At 39.9% G+C, this 16,956-nt stretch overlaps 1 protein-coding gene across 4 annotated transcripts in view; it reads left to right on the forward strand.

The window, feature by feature from the left end:
• Positions 1-1,817: 1,817 nt before the first annotated feature.
• The window catches only part of PLSCR1 (phospholipid scramblase 1), a 41,939-nt gene continuing 26,800 nt past the window's right edge, over positions 1,818-16,956 (forward strand). For 2 of the 4 annotated variants that reach the window (XR_001363285.1, XM_005872251.2), the window contains exons 1-5: positions 1,819-2,171; positions 9,218-9,243; positions 12,875-12,955; positions 14,591-14,835; positions 15,882-15,924. Coding sequence is in view for 3 of the 4 variants with exons in the window: in XM_005872251.2 (XP_005872313.1) it covers positions 9,231-9,243; positions 12,875-12,955; positions 14,591-14,835; positions 15,882-15,924 (382 nt within the window). In the remaining variant the exon portion in view is untranslated. Of the gene's footprint in view, positions 2,172-8,987; positions 9,095-9,217; positions 9,244-12,874; positions 12,956-14,590; positions 14,836-15,881; positions 15,925-16,956 lie in introns of all 4 variants that reach the window. The other 2 variants (XM_014544607.1, XM_014544608.1) reach the window with 2 other exon arrangements.

Genomic DNA, 16,956 nt, shown 5'->3' on the forward strand with positions numbered 1-16,956 from the left:
CGTGCACCAGGCCTCTATTCTTTATAGTAAAAGGCTAATATGCAAACTGACCCTAACAGCAGAAAGACTGGGAATGACTGGTCACTATGACACACACTGACCACCAGGGGGCAGACGCTCAATGCAGGAGCTCTGGCGGTCAGTGAGCTCCCACATGGAGGAGCTCTGCTCAGCCACAAGCCAGGCTGATGGCTGCCAGTACAGCAGTGGTGGTGGGAGCCTATCCTGCCTCCTCCGCAGCGCTAAGGTTGTCTGACTGCAGCTTAGGTCTGCTCCCTGCTGGCAAGTGGACATCCCCTGAGAGCTGCCGTGCTGCCAGAGGGTTGTCTGATTGCCATCTTAGGCCAAATCCCCCAAGGAACAGGCCTCAGCCAGCAGATGGTCATCCCCCGAGGTGTCCCAGACTGTGAAAGGGCACAGGCCAGGCTGAGGAACCTACCCCTGCCCCCGAGCACACAAACTTTTGTGCACCGGGCCTCTAGTACTATATAATAAAAGGCTAATATGCTAATAGACAGGAATGACTGGTCACTATGATGCACACTGACCACAGGGGGCAGATGCTCAATGCAGGAGCTGCCCCCTGGTGGTCAGTGTACTCTGTGGGAGTGCTGCTCAGCCAGAAGCCAGACTCATGGCTGGTGAGCACAGTGGTGGTGGTGGGAGCCTCTCCTGCCTCTGCGGCAGTGCTAAGGATGTCCAACTGCCAGATGTCAGTCAGACATCCCCCGAGGGCTCCCAGATTGTGAGAGGGTGCAGGCTGGGCTGAGGGACACACACACACCCCACCCTGCCCCCAGTGCACGAATTTCATGCACCGGGCCGCTAGTAAATTTATAATTCTTTACCACTTTCACATACCTCCTTCCTTGACCCTAGCAGTTTCCTCCCTCCTTCTTCAGTCTTATTTTTCTCAATGTCCCTATATCCCTCCCTTCCAACTACCTTCTCTCCTACCACCTCCCTATTCTCTCAGTAAATTTCCAAATGTCTATTAAGTGTCATGGGGAGAAGAGTGGGGTGCAGAAAGTATGTTTTGCTTCTTTTCTCCACATTTGGCTTTATTGTGTGGAAGATCATGTGTTACTTTTGTAAATGAAAATTTTATTTATTATTATTATTTTTAAAATCTTTATTGTTGAAAGCATTACAGATGTCCCCTTTGTTTGTTTTCCCATTGACCCCCTCCACCCCGCACTGCCCCTCCCAGGCCTTCACCAGGTGTCCTTGGCCAATGCATATATACATATAACTCCCTCAATTAATCACTCCTCCCCACACCCCCACCTTCCCTCTGAAATTGCTCAGTCTGTTCAATGCTTCTATATCTCTGGATCTATTTTGTTCATCAGTTTATTTTGTTCATTAGATTCCACATATGAGTGAGATCATGTGATACTTGTCTTTCTCTGACTGGCTTATTTCACTTTTATTGTGTGGAAGATCAGGTGTTACATTTGTAAATGAAAATTTTAAAAGAAAAAAGAAATCAATGAATTCTTCAGTTCAGTTCAAATATTTATTGTGCTTGGTTGCCAGTCCAAAGGACCTGAAAAACTAAACATTCTAAACAAATCTGGTCGGTTTAACTCTTAAAAAGAGTTAAGACTCAAAGATGGAGAGAGACAAAGAGCCAGAGAGCGAAAGTGAAAAGGCCCCATAAAGAATAACTTGTGTGCTCTGAATCATTCACTGCTCCCAACCCTGAAAGTGACAGGAATGTAAGGTATGGAGGTCAAGGCTAGAGTCAAAGAAGTGCCTTCAACCCCATCCCTGACAGCCAACTCCAGGTAATGACCCTCAGTTCCAGTGTAGGCGCCCCAGTGCCCAGCTGCTCTGAGCCGCAGAGCCAATGTTGCTGCAGTCAGTCCAGAGAGCAAGAGGAGGGCGGGCGGTGATCTCCCTGCAGCTCCCCCTTCAGCAGCTACCGGACGTGCGCGCGCGCGGGACAGTAGGGAATCCTTTTGTATACGTAAGATCCAGGAAACGAAACCAGAGCCTCCATTCAGCGCCAAGGTCGCTAAGAGGACCGTCCCTGGTGACTTCCGGGGAGGCTGTGTAACCGGACACGCAGGGGCCACCCAGGGGCCAAAGGCAGCAGAGCCACCGCCTGCGCCTGGGTTCCCTTTTCTGGTCAGCGCAGGGCGGTCACGGAGCAGCGGCAGCCACAGGTGAGCTGGGGGCGTTCTCTGCCTCCTGGCGCGGGACTTCAGGGGCGGCTTGTGACACAGGGGCGCGAGGGCAGCGGGTTGCGCTGGCACTGAGATTGGTGGGTACCTGGTGGGACAGAGGTCCTGGGGGCCATGGGAAGCCGCCCGGAAGTGGAGCCAGGGCTCAGGAAGGGCACTGCTGGCCACCGGGTGCTCCAGGCCAGGAACTTGCCCTGACGAGATCCCCGTCTGAAACCGCCAGCCAGGCTCGGCTTCTAGTGGGTGTCTTCACAGCCCCGAGAGCACCTTGAATCAAGGCAAGAACCTGGGCCCAGGGGGATCTGCCAGCCCATTGGGGAAGTTGGAAGGAACGAGTAATAGAGCCTGCTAGCTGTCGTTTAACAGTAAACACTAAATAGGAGTGTGGGTGGAACTATGCCAGACACCCTGGAAAATCAGCATGGGAAAGATAGAGGCGGTTTGTAGAGGCCAAGACCATTCTCTCAGGAGTTCCCCTGTCTGCCTGAATCCTGCCTGTACTACTTAATATGGGGACTTCCAGCCAGTTTCTTCAAAGACCGTCCTTCCTTACCTCATTCTGGAAATTGTACAACTATTAAGATTTACAAGAGTTAGAGTAGGACGTGAATTAGTGAACTTTGTTAGGGCAGGATCTGGCACTGCAGAAAGTACTCAGTGAAAATCAGTTCTTATTGTTTGAATATTTGACTAAGTTCAGCTTCTCCATGCTTACTATCTGGTTCCCTGGGGTTTTATTTATACATTTACTTATTCCTGGAATTCTGGCATGGTAACTTCCCAGTTCCAGGAACAGGCAGGAAACTATTGTTTCTCCTAGTTTAGAAAGATCCGGAACATGATTAGTACTGTGCAAAGTGTCACTTACTTAGTGTCAAGTGTCAGACGATTTGGGATCACTTTTTCTCCCTTGAATTTTTGTAACAGCATAAGTTCCTCTTAATACTACCCTGACGATTGGAGGAGTTTGAAGGCTGAACTAACACAAGGCTGCTTGTAAAATGAGTGGACTTTTGCACTTAGGTAGAAAAGTGGCATTTGAAATAGCTAGGTCATAGGAGATTAAGCAGCCTTCAAATCTGTAAGGCAGCTGTTCTTTCTGACTGAAAGGAATGAACTAATACAGTACACACCCTGTTGAGTCAACAAGCACAAATTAAGTGCTTTGCCTTGGACTGGCTATGCTCTGGCCTTTCAGAGTGTAAAGTGCAGCTGGAGACAGTGAATGTGTGAGAACTCCATCCTCAAGTCTAATGACCTCTCCCTCCTAGTCCGTAACTCACAGAAATTTCCTTTTCTTGAATGAGACAAGCTCCCTCAGCCTCAGGACTTCTACCTATGCAGTTACCTCTGTCTGTAATGCCACAGCCTACCCACTCTTCACACACACTTCCTTCAGCTCTGGGATCTCTCTTCCTTGACACACACATCCCCACTACCTAACCCAGTGCCCCCATAACTCTATTATAGCAGCATTGTACTTATTCATAGCACTTAGAGTGTTCATAATAAAGTATTGTCTGTCATTTTGTTCTAGTGATTGTTACACTGTTTTACATGCTCTATGCCTCTCATCATATAAAAGGCACAAGTTTTATACTGTTAATATTTACACAATATTTATAAATGTACATGCGCATTATATGTGTGTATATACACACACTGTATAGCAATTTCTTAAGTAGTGCTAAATTGAAAAAGTCAAAGTACAGCTGTTAATTAGTACTAACAACTGTGCTTTTCATTTTTAAAATTTTGAATGTAGTAAGTGCTTATGAAATTTCTAGCCTGGCTAGAACTAAAAACAAAATGGCCATGAGTAAATTTGAAATTATTAAGAGAGATACCATGAAGATAGTCTTTTAACAATTTTACTGAAACTGGACAATTTGGGAGATTTTTTTATTTTTATTTTTATTTATTTTTTTATTTTATTTTTTTTCCCCCATCCTTCCCCCGCCCAGGAGATTTTTTTTTTCAATGAATCAAGGACATGAGCATAAAGCACATGAACCATAAATCATTTTAATTCAGCTAGTGAGTTAGCATTAAGTAACCATTCATTTTTGGGGTGTAGTTTCCTCATTTATAAGGAAGAAAGGAAACAAATTTGTGAGGGACCTCTGGGAATTGTCAGCAAAGGCTTTGCAGAAGGAATAAAGCACCCATGCCAGGGTAACTGACATAAAGTTGTTTTTGTTTCTTTTGTCTTTTTGGTTTACTTGTTAGTTTTGTAGAACACTTGACCATCACTTTCTCAGTTGGTCCCAATTGATGCAATATCTACTTTTATCTTCAAAGTTTACTATAAAATGCTATCTCAAAGTGGGTCTGAGCATGTTTGTTTTGTTTCCTTGAACATGAAATGCAGGAGTAGACTTTTATAGGAAGACTCCCCATTACCAGATACTTTGCTTTTGTAAATCAGCCTTAGCCACCTCACTTCCATCCCATACCTTGTACATGTATTTGGTGGACTCAACATCTGTATAAATTCATCTGGTTTTAGTCTACTTATCTTTTACCAAAACTACAGTTCAACGGATGAAGTATTTTTGTCCTCAGTGTTAACTAAAGCTTTTTAAATGCACAAAATTTACCTATGAACACAAGCTGAACAACATAGAAAGTATTTTATTTTTTATTTTTTTTTACAATTTCCTTCTTTTTTAAAAATTTATTTTCCCTTTATTGATTAAGATATTACAAATGTGTCCTTATCCCCCCAATGTCCTCTCATCCCCCCAATCCTGCCCTCACCCTCACCCCCTGTTGTCCACATCCATTGCTTATGCTTATATGCATGCATACAAGTCCTTTGGTTCATATTTTATTCTATGACCAGTATTGAATAGAAACTTCAAAATACAACTGTCAAGATTATTTGTATAGTTTTAAATATATGTATATATTATGTATATATTTACTGTACTTACAGTATTTTAGTAATGGAACAAATAGCACCAAATTTTAAACAATTATTTGGTAAACAGTACTTTGCAATTGAATTTAGACAATTCTACCAATACTCATTTAATTCTACTTGTTAATTTAATCCTAAAATTTATTGAACAATAATAAATTTCTGTTACTGCTAATTGCCTCACCTCATTTTCTAAATTAATGTCACAACAATCCTCTTGTAAAGGCATCATTTTCCTTCAAATCTAGTTTTGCCTAATTTGTAGGCATAGTAATTTTAGGATTTTCCAAAATGAGGGATGCTTCCCCCTTGGGTTCCAAATTTTATAGTCATACTTTTTTAAAAGCAACAAGATCGAAATTTTAGAACCCCAAGACATGGTCAAAAGGGTTTCACTGTATTATGAACTGTGGAACCATTTACTGGATATCAGCTGAACTATTTCTCCTTCTCCTGGTCATAGAAGTTTATAATTTTAAGTTTTTATTTGTCCTGAAGTAATTAAGATTTCAATGTTACAGTATATAATATGACTTCATTAGAGACTATATAGGATAAATATGACTTTCTCTGTCTTAGAAGATTTTTTTTGGAATTTGTTTCTTATAGAAGTAGTGGAGGCATTATTTAATTAAGGTATCATGTTAATTAAGTAACTAATTCACCCAAGACTCAGCTCCGTCATTCCCAAAGCTGAGTGATGTTATGTCTTGTGATAGAATCATTAAGTTTGAGAAAATCAAAAGATCCTTAAAACAGCAAATAGTGGACAAGGCTGAACTTGGTGGATATCTTTAATCCACAAGTGCTTTATTCCACCTGGCATACACACAGGTACAACTGTCACTTAACATTTTGCACCACAGCTTATGACATAACCATTTTAATGCTTGAGGCATTATGTAATAGTGAAAATTCTAAAAGCTATGGGAAAATGAGGGCCCAGATTGTGTTCCACGGTGTTTTTTCCAACAGATACTCATCCTTACAAACTTGTAGTTTAAGACTCAAAATAATGTAATCAAATAGGAAGGAAAAAAGCAAATAAGAACAAGTGTGCTCTGTTTTGGGGTCAGTTTAGTTTCTCTTCTTTGGATTTCTGTACAGGGAGGGAATGATCTCTGACCCTGTGAAAGAAAGATATTCAAGATGGCACTCATTTGGCAAGGACTTGTTAGGTCACAGCACTCCATTGCTCAGGAGCTTTTACCTTTTCCTCATGTGATTCACAGCATTTATTAATGATTTCCTCTTTCTGGCATACTTGTTCTTTCTGACTGGTCCTGGACTCCCCAGGCTCAAACAACTGAATGTAAAAACATATATTTTTAAATTAAAAATATTTTATTTTTTAAGTAAAATTTTTTATTTTAATAATTTTAAAGTCCTCTCCCCCCACAGACACACACAGGGGGGACTTGTCTATGTTCCTCCTCCAAGTATTATTCTGGATTTCTCCTTGAAATTAGTACATTTCTGACATTATAGGCAAGTAGAGAATGATGGAAACAATGGTCCCTTAAAACTGTTGTAAAATTGGTTAAAGGTATAAGATATTTTTTGACTAATCATATGAACAATTGAGGATAAATAAAAACTTTAGAGATGTCCTGTCCAGCATGTTGATAAAAGGATATACTTTAATTCTACTCCACAACCTTAATCTTTTAATTTTATATATCTATGAAGGTACTCTTAGCATATTTTAAGTTAATGGGTATTACTTTTAATGTATAATATTTGATCATGGAAATGTGAGATTAACAAAAGTAACCATGGCATGTGTTACATATGACTTTAGTCTCCTTTTACTGTTCCTAACCTAAAACATTAATGTGGCCTATGAAAACTTTTAGCCAACTTTGGTTGCATATATGTTTATTTAATTATTGATCATCTTATAGATTAACTGAAGAAAAACATAAATTTTAATCTTTTAGCCTGATGAGGTCCACAACAGTTGGTTTCTGACTAACTAATGAAAACTTAGTTTACTATTATTCTACGAAAATCCAGGAAGTCAAATTAGTAACTCAAACAAATGTTTTGCTTTATTCAAGAGCCAAGTAAACCCATTTCGAATTATTCAACCATTGCTGAATTTCTTGAGCACACATAATTAAGAGGTGATTATAATTGGAATGTTCATAAGTTTACAGAATTTTATGCTTAAAATGAACCATGGCCGGTATAGCTAAGTGGTTAGAGCATCTGCTTGTGCACCAAAGGGTCACAGGTTCGATTCCTGGTCAAGGGCATATACCTGGGTTGCAGGTTTGATCTCCGGCCCCTATTGGGGAGGCATCCAATCAGTGTGTCTCTCTCACATTGATGCTTTTCTCTCTCTCTCTCTCTCTCTCTCTCTCCTGTCTTCCTCCCTCCCTCCCTTCCTCTCTTTCTGAAAAATTCAATGGAAAAAATATCCTTGGAAGAGGATTAATAAAAAAAAATTAAAATGAGAGGAGGGACATGAGTTCTTCCTAGGAACACCAGATTTTAGTAAAGAATATAGAGGAATCAGTTGATTTTTAAAAATTTACCATTTAAGACACCACAGGAGGAGGCATTAATAAAGTGGTAGCAAGACAAGAGGACTTGGGAAGGTCAGTTCTGGTTTATGTTAGTGTGTGAGTCCAAGATAAGAGTCAGGTAACAGAGTTTTGCTTCATGTGTTAATTGTAATTAACAGGCATATAGGGGGTTGGGATATAAAGTGGAGAGATAAGAAATGTAGTGACAGGATAGGAGTGGGAAAATATAGGATGGGATCAAGGCACTGGAAGGCAGAAGTACTGAGTACAATGTTTATTATTATTATTACTACAGGCCCGGTGCACAAAATTCATGCGGGGGGGGGGGGGGGTTCCCTCAGCCCAGCCTGCACCCTCTCCAATTGGGGAACCCTTGGGGGATGTCCAACTGCCGGTCATCCCTCTCACAATCTGGGACCGCTGGCTCCTAACCACTCACCTGCCTGCCTGCCTGATCTCCCCTAACTGCCTCTGCCTGCCTGCCTGATCACCCCTAACTGCTCCCCTGCCAGCCTGGTTGCCCCCAACTGCCCTCTCGTCTGCCGTGGTTGCCCCCAACGGCCCTCCCCTGCCAGCCTGGTCACCCCCAACTGCCCTCCCCTGCTTGCCTGTCTCGCCCTCAACCACCATCCTCTGCCGGCCCGGTCACCCGCAACTTCCCTCCCCTGTAGGCCTGATCGCCCCCAACTGTCCTCCCTGCCAGCCTGATTGCGCTTAACCCCCTGCCAGCCTGATCTCGCCCCCAACTGCCCTCTCCTGTTGGCCTGATCGCCCCTAACTGTCTCTGCCTCGGCCTCGACTACCATGGCTTTGTCCAGAAGGGAGTCGGATGTCCAGAAGATGGCTGGTCGACCCAGTCTAATTAGCATATTACCCTTTTATTTGTAAAGATAGATTATATAGGATAGGATTGCTTAAATGGAGGGGGAAAGCCTTTTTCATCAGGAGGAGATGCTCTTGGCAGACAAAAATACATAATCCCTATATCTGGACTGATAGCCATATGCACTGTACTGCCAAACCGGTTATTAAAAAATTGAACCGCTTTCTTACACCTTACACCAAACAGCTGTTGCCCTTAGAACCCCTCCTCAAATAGAAATAAAAAAATACAAAATTTCAGTTAGATTGCCATAGAACTACAACTATGACAACCCCTGAGGGTGGGTTATCTGGCTAAAAACAGGTATTAAAGCATAGAACAAAGGTTCATGCCTTTTCAGATTTACCATCCACACTGGGCAGAACACATCCACAGGACCTGGAATTTCCAGAAGCGTTTGCAGTAGTGGACCTGATAGCTAATGTTTCTCTCTTTCATGCTGGATCATGCTTGGAGCCCAGCCCTGAGCTATCCACCACCTGGCTGACCCACAACTTTCGAAGTTCTACTCAGAAATATAGCAATAGGGAATGGATCAAGACCAAAGGGTTGAAATGACCAGATTCTGGTAAACTAGATGAAAAGAGGAATATCTTATGTGCATATGTTCTTTCAGAGTATCTTGTTTTAAAAGTCATATTTGACCTATAAAATTACAGCCGATGTATTAATATCAGGTCTTCTTTTTCAGAACTTTTATAATCATGGACAAACAAAGTAAGTAAATTATGTATTTACTTTTCTCCTATAATGCTAAATCTGCTGTTAATATATTATCAGAAGTTTTATTGAATTTCTGAAATAATATAATTTGCTTTGTGTTGTTTATTCTTCAGAATCCTAAAGTCTAGTTCAGTGTTTTGATATACAGTATCCACAGATATTCAATACCAATAATTTTTTCTTTAAAAATACAAACGCCTTAAACTTAAGAAATTTTAGGCCTACTGGAAAATATGTTTTATAATTTATACTATATTTCATCCAGACCAGTTTTCCCTTGTATGTGTATTTCATTTACATAAAGATAATTCAAGTCATATTAATTAACATAATACATTTAATATGTCAGTTCATTGTAATAAAATCCTCACATAAATCCCTAATATGTGTTTCATAACATACACATGTGAATAATTTTAAATAAATACCAATCATTATATTCTGGCTTTTTTTTCTTTCAAGAAAAATTTAAATAAGTTAGGTATTGACCAAGCATGTAATAAGACATTGTCTGATTAAAAACCTAAAGCAGCCCTGACTGGTTTGGCTCAGTGGATAGAGCGTCGGCCTGCAGACTGAAGGGTTCCAGGTTTGATTCTGGTCAAGGGCATGTACCTTGGTTGTGGACACATCCCCGGTAGGGAGCGTGCAGGAGGCAGCTGATGGATGTTTCTCTCTCATCGATGTTTCTGACTCTCTATCCCTCTCCCTTCCTCTCTGTAAAAAATCAATAAAATATATTTAAAAACCTAAAGCAATATGTAGGGGGGGGGGAATATTTTTTTAAAAGTCCTGTGTTCTGAAAGGATTTATATTCTCTCTTTAACTTTATGTAGGTAGCCAAAGATGTTTATCTCTCACCACAGTGTCAGCCTTGCTACATGTATATATTTATTAGGACCAGAACTTTGGCTCTTCTTCAGGAAGTTTCATGTTTTTCTCTTAATGTTTGCTATGTTAACTTAATCTTAGTTACAAAACTCAAAGCTTTTTAAATGTAAGTTATATAAAGCTTTGAGTTTTGTAAATAAGATTAAATACATGTGTACATTTCACTTGTTTAATGTAAATTTTAGGATGCTTCAAATCACTTTAGAAAGATTCTTTTGGCCACAGTCATAATCACCTTTTAACTCTTCAGTTTCACATATATAAATTGTATGTACATCAATAGAAGTGAAATGTACATATGTACATAAATATACATATATAAATTAAAATGAAATACCTTTACAACAATGTGATACTCCTATGACTTTATGTTATTTTAGGCTGCATTTCACAAATTCATTTGTAATTCATATGCTCTTTGCTCTACTTGACCACTTGCCCATTCATGTATTTATCTTTGTATAAATTTCCACTAATCCTGTTACCAGGATCATTGCTCTGATACAAAAATCCTAGAGATAATGAGGTCCTAATTTCTTGATTCTGTGATGTCATGGACATATGTTTATCTTCACTATTGTGGTGAACAATGGTATTTGCTCAGAAGTGCCAAAGTGTGACATATCATTTAAGGGTAGGTCTTAAAGTCAGATTTGCAGTTTGTTTCTTTCAGATCTGTCGAGTCTGATCCTGTTGTCTCTAACTCACGCTCAGAGTGGGGAATCTGGGCAGAGCCTTGAGAGCTAGAGAACTAAGCAAGGCCACTCATGTGATGCTGAGAAACAGAAAGGAATGGTTGGGAAAAAAATGGCTTGCAGTAATTCAGAAATCTGTGACAATTTGGTGTGTCTATCCAGGGGAAAGTCCTGATGGAAGTAGCTCTGTTGCCTGAATTTGCAGTCTCCATGGACTCCATTCTGCTGAACTTATTATGAAGCAATTGAATGGAGGAGAGAGTGGGCCCACAGTCCAGCCTTCCTGCTGAAACCACGAATTGAGTGATCTTTAAAATCTCATGAAAGAGAAGCATACAGGGGAGGTGTCAGGTTGAATATTAGGCCAACATTTTCTTCTGTATTGATGCCATGTCCCCATGATTCAAAAAGAAACTTTGAATTTACAGTTAGTAAGTCGTATGAAAGAGAGGAGGACATAATAAAAGTGGAGAGTCCACTAGACTATATGTTCCATGAAGACAGAGCCAGTGTAGCTCCAGAGACTAACTCAGGGGTGAGACAGGAGATACTTATTGTCCAGCTGGGTTGGCCACTAAATGAATAATTGGAGAAACATAAATTTAAAGAACTAGGATGTTGAACTATTTGTACATATATTAGGATTAGTTACGGCACATTGTATATCATTTGATTAGCAAATAATAACATTTAACCTGTTAGTTTATTGTACTTAAGTCAGTTTTGATTTTTATAAGTCAAAATCAGTCAAATATTAGATTTACTTTGGTCAACCTTATTAGGGAAGTCCCAGAGTAAGCATGAAAAGGATATTTAAATACAGATATAGCCTGGCTGCCAGCATGGCTCAGTGGTTGAGCATCGACCTATGAACCAGGAGGTCAGAATTCAATTACCGGTTGGGGCCTATGCCCAGGTTGTGGGCTCGATCCCCAGTGTGGGGTGTGCAGGAGGCAACCAATCAGTGATTCTCTTTTATCATTGACTAGAGGCCCGGTGCTGGGGTCCCTTGTCCTGGCCTGTGGGGATCAGACCAAAACTGGCTCTCCGACATCCCCCAAGGGATCCCAGATTGTGAGAGGGCACAGGCCAGGCCAAGGGAACCCACTAGTGCACAAATCTAGTATGCATATAAGATCTTTGGTTAATCTCTCCCCGCCCTCCCTCCTCCCCACTTCCCTTTGAGATTCATCAGTCTGTTTTCATGCTTTTGGTTTCCACTCCTACATTGAGCGTCTGCCTCCTGGTGGTCAGTGTGCATCATAGCTACCGGCTGGTCAGCAGGTTGGCTGGTTGCTTAGGCTTTTATATCTATAGATGTTTCTATCCCTCTCCCTCTCCTTTCCTCTCTGAAATCAATAAAAATATATTTAAATACATATATATGCATTATTTTAAATATTAAAAAATTCCTAGAGCCATGATTATAGATATCTTTAAAATCATCTATAATTCTTCCATTACCATTCTCACATCCCCCTAGTTTTATTTATCTCTTCACACTCTATATGTGGTTTTAAAACCATCTCTTTTCTAATACCAACAAAATCAGAGTATGGAAGTGAACACTCATCCAGCACAGTTTAAAACTAGAAATTCAAGCCCTGTGAATTTAGCTGTTTCATTTTATCCAAAAGGGAATATGTTTACCCTGGCTGGTGTGTCTCAGTTGGTTGGGCATTGTCCTGTGCACCAAAAGGTTGCCAGTTTGATTTTTGATCAGGGCACATGCCTGGGTTGCAAGCTCAATCCTGGTTGTGGGGAGGGAGAGACATGCGGGATGTTTCATTCTTGAATCGATGTTTCTCGCCTCCCATTCCTTCTCTCTAAAAATCAGTTAAAATTTTTTTTAAAGGGAATTTGTTTGACACATGATTCTGTATCAAAATAATTCTGATAACAGGCACAACTTGTGTTAAGTGAAGAATTCACTCTATTTCAATATAGCACAAGATCATGCAAATGAAGTTACCTATCCACAGACATATTTTTCTTTTTAATGTGTATTTTGTTAAAGCTTAACTCTCCTTGAATTACAGATGCACAAATGAATGCTCCTCACCCAGGAACAAATTTCCCAGCTGGGTATCATCCTCAATATCCTCCGGCAGCATTCCAAGGTAAACGCATTTGTTTAAAGAATAAAGTGAAAATAAATCAATCATTGATATTCTCCAAAGCGAGTGTGTGCATGTCTGTCCATCTGTCTGTGTATTTATTATAGTACTAGTGGCCCTGTGCACAAAATTCATGCCCATTAAAAGGGAATTAATTAGAGGAAATATTTTAATATTGCTATTTGCCCTTTCTCTATAGAAGTGTCAGAGATGAAAGAAAATTAGTAAAATGTATACGAAAATCTCCCTCCTGTCTGAGTCTGGGGCACGCCGTGGGACCCAGAGTCAAGTCCCCACCCACCCACATGTGCCTTGCCTCGAAACACGAGACCCAGACCTGGCCTGCCCCACCCCATCAAGCCCCACAGGGCAGGGGGCCCAGCCTCAGGTCCCCCGACCCCACCCCAGGGCGGGGGCGGGGTGCGGCCTCAGGTCCCCCAGGCCGGGCGCGAGGGTGTGAGGGCGTGATGACAATTTGCATATTAGCTCTATTATGTATGATTGCACTTTGTTGAAGGTGCAATAATGAAATTGGCAGAGTAGTTCTTGATTTGTTTTGGTTGACTATATGTTATCATCAATAGCATTAAAGTATTTTTTTATTGATTGTATTGATTCTCCATCTCTTCAGAAAATTGTGATTATGAAATCAATCAGTTAGGAGATTTGATCCTGAGTGTTTTTGAGTCATGTGGGGCTGAGGTTAATTGTGTTCAGAGAGAGTCACAGAAAAGACATGACTGCTTAAAAGGAAGCTGCAGGCTATAGAAACGCAGCTACTTGGGGATATTCTCATCTTAATCTGATAACAAGTGAAAGCTTTCCTTTTGTATACATGCTGGACCATGCCTTACATGTAGAGGGTCTTAGGAATGGACTATACAGTGGATTAAACTCCAGGGAAATTGTTAAACCAGAAAATTACATGGACAGTACTGGAAGGAATGACATGCCTGTATCTCTATACCAGGGTTTCTCAAAAGCGGCACTGTCATATTTTGGGATGGATAATTTTTTTCATCAGGGTGCTATTTCTGGCATTTTAGGATATTTAGCAGCACTTCTGGCTTCTGTCCACCAGATGTCAGTGTCACCCTCCCTTCTAGTTGTAACAGCCAAAAACATCTTTAGAACTTGCCAAATATACCCTGAAGAGACAAAACTGTCCCCAGTTCTCTCTCTCTATATATAGAAGATATGATTTTTTAGAATTCCAAAATTTCCAGTTTTACAGAGTGCTTTGATCCTAGAAATGCTGGCTCCTAAAGCCTTTATGTTGGACCTTCTACTCAATGTTCTCTCTCTTTTCCATGAAGGCATTCCAGAATATTTGTGCAAATGACTCTAGATCATTGCTGATTCTTTCACTTTCTTAGGTATTAAGCATATTTTCATCTGAGTGTTGAATAATAAAAATAAGGCCAGGGCCAATTCTATTCTGCCCAAAACTCTCAAAATATAAATGTATATGATATTTCATTGAAAATTTGATGAAAGATAAAAACATGAACTTTAAGCTTCATAGAAACAAGATTCCGAAACTGAAATTTCAGTTTGTAGATACTGGGGTAAACCCAAAGACTTGATGTTTCCATTTTTTGGTCTAGTTACAAATTATTTCACTTGTTCATATTGCAGGACCTCCAGGACATACTGGCTACCCTGGCTTGCAATCTGCCTATCCTGGGATGCTAGCAGGCTATCCTGTCCCCCAGGCTGACTATTCAGTCCCACCACCTGGCTGTTCAAGTGCTGGTCCAGTGGGCTTTCCTGTCCAACACCAGCCAGTGTATAATCAGCCAGTTGGACCTGCAGGGGTACCATGGATGCCAGCACCACCACCTCCATCAGACTGTCCACCAGGGTTGGAATATTTAAGTCAGGTAATTTCAAATACCTCGAATAGTCATTCAAATAAAACTGTGCTTCCAGTTTACTTATTAACAAATGACTAATTAGCAAATGTCTGAAATGGTAAAACAACATTTTTTGCAAACAAATTACTCTAATTCTTCTAGGTCAGGTTTACTTTTATTTTTATTTTTTTAAATATATTTTTATTGATTTCAGAGAGGAAGAGAGAGGGAGAGAGAGATAGAAACATGAAAGATGAGAGATATTCATTTATCAGCTGCATCCTGCATGACCCACACTGGGGATGGAGCCCACAACCCAAGCATGTGCCCTCACCGGGAATCGAACAGTGACTTCCTAGTTCATCGGTCGACACTCAACCACTGAGCCACACTGGCTGGGCAGATCAGGCTTACTTTTAAAGCAAACTACATATGGCTTAAGAAATTGAATTTTCTATGATCTTGAATATAATCTGATACTAACCAACAGCAAACACTTATTAAGCACCATTTTCCAGGCTTTGTTCCTAAGTATAATACAAGTATTAACTCATTTGATCCTTATAAAAGCTCTATGATATTTAGGTGTTATAATTATCACTATTTATCACTCAACCACTGAGCCACACTGGCCAGGCCATTCAATAGATATTTTTAATTAAAAATATATTAACTTTAGCTCTGGCCGGTGTGGCTTAGTTGGTTGGGCATTGTCCCATGCACTGAGAGGTTGCTGGTTCAATTCCCAGTCAGGGCACATGCCCGGGTTGTGGGCACAATCCCCAGGGAGGAGTGCAGGATGCAGCTAATGGATGTTTCTTTTTCCCCTTCCTCTCTCTCTAAAAATCTATAAACTATTCTTTAAAAAATAAAAGAAATAAAAAATATAAAGTATATATTAATTTCAGGTATATCTAGAAGTAATATAAATTATCATTAAATATTGATAATATTGGTAAGTATTGTTAATTGATTATATGTATTCTTTAAAATATAAAAACTGATGTTAATTTGGTTGGCTTAAAAATGTGATATATAATTTACAGTTTAACTTTTTGTTTTTATTATAATAGATAGATCAGATACTGATTCATCAGCAAGTTGAGCTTCTAGAAGGTATGTATTAATTGTGTTGATTATATTTCTAGAAAGAGAAGACATTTGTGCAAATAAAGGCATATCAACAACCACAATTATAACACTTTAACAGATGTGGAATGATTAAAACTGTTTATTTACAAATGTCTCTCATCCTGATAATTCATTTCTTGAACTTAGGAATCAAGTGGTAAAATACTATTACTCTGAGGATCCGTCCTCATGATATAGACCCTAATTTAGAAGGAAACCAACCAAAATTTACTTTTGCTCCCTCTTCTCTCTAGAAAGCACTTCAGTGATTTATCACTTTATCTAACCTCTCTCACTCTGGCTTTTCCTCCCCTAATATGTGATAACCTTGAGATTGGCACAGAGCCACGTGCAGTAGTGCACTTATCTTAGTGCATTTCCAAAGTGAATACATTTTTTGAATCTGGATGGGTATGTTGTAGAAAATTACAATCCTGCCAACAGTTTCTCTTGTAAAACCCTTTTGTCATGGGCCGAGGATTATCACTTAGGATGTTGAAGGATGCTGATCAGCAGGCCTAGAGATCTGACTTCCCAAAACAGCATTCCTGCTCATGTCTCTCTGGGTACAGTACTCCTCACATATAATATGAGCATAGGAAGTCACCAGATGTTTCAAAACTCGTGCCAGGAAGATTCATGAACCATAGTGTCTTTTTTCCTAGATATAGACTTTAATGAAAACTCTTCACCTCTCTGCAAAGTTTCTTACCACTAGTAGAAATTATAATATTAATTTCACTAGTCGGTGATAGATTCAATTACAATAAAATTATTATCTATTATATTCAGATTACATACAACATACATTGGTAGGTATTTATAATGTTCTCATTATTGTTAGTTTGTTTAAACTAAGTTTAAACTCCTGGAAAGGAGCTCTTTGTTGTTGGATAATTTGTATTCTGAATTTTTTTTTCATGTTTTATTTTAGGGAATTTATTTTTGAGATTATAGATCCTCCCAAAAGACCCTATATAGTACAGTACTCCATTCATAGTTTTTAGATTTATAACA

This window comes from Myotis brandtii, unplaced genomic scaffold, assembly GCF_000412655.1.
Source record: "Myotis brandtii unplaced genomic scaffold, ASM41265v1 scaffold373, whole genome shotgun sequence".
NCBI classification, from domain to species: domain Eukaryota; kingdom Metazoa; phylum Chordata; class Mammalia; order Chiroptera; family Vespertilionidae; genus Myotis; species Myotis brandtii.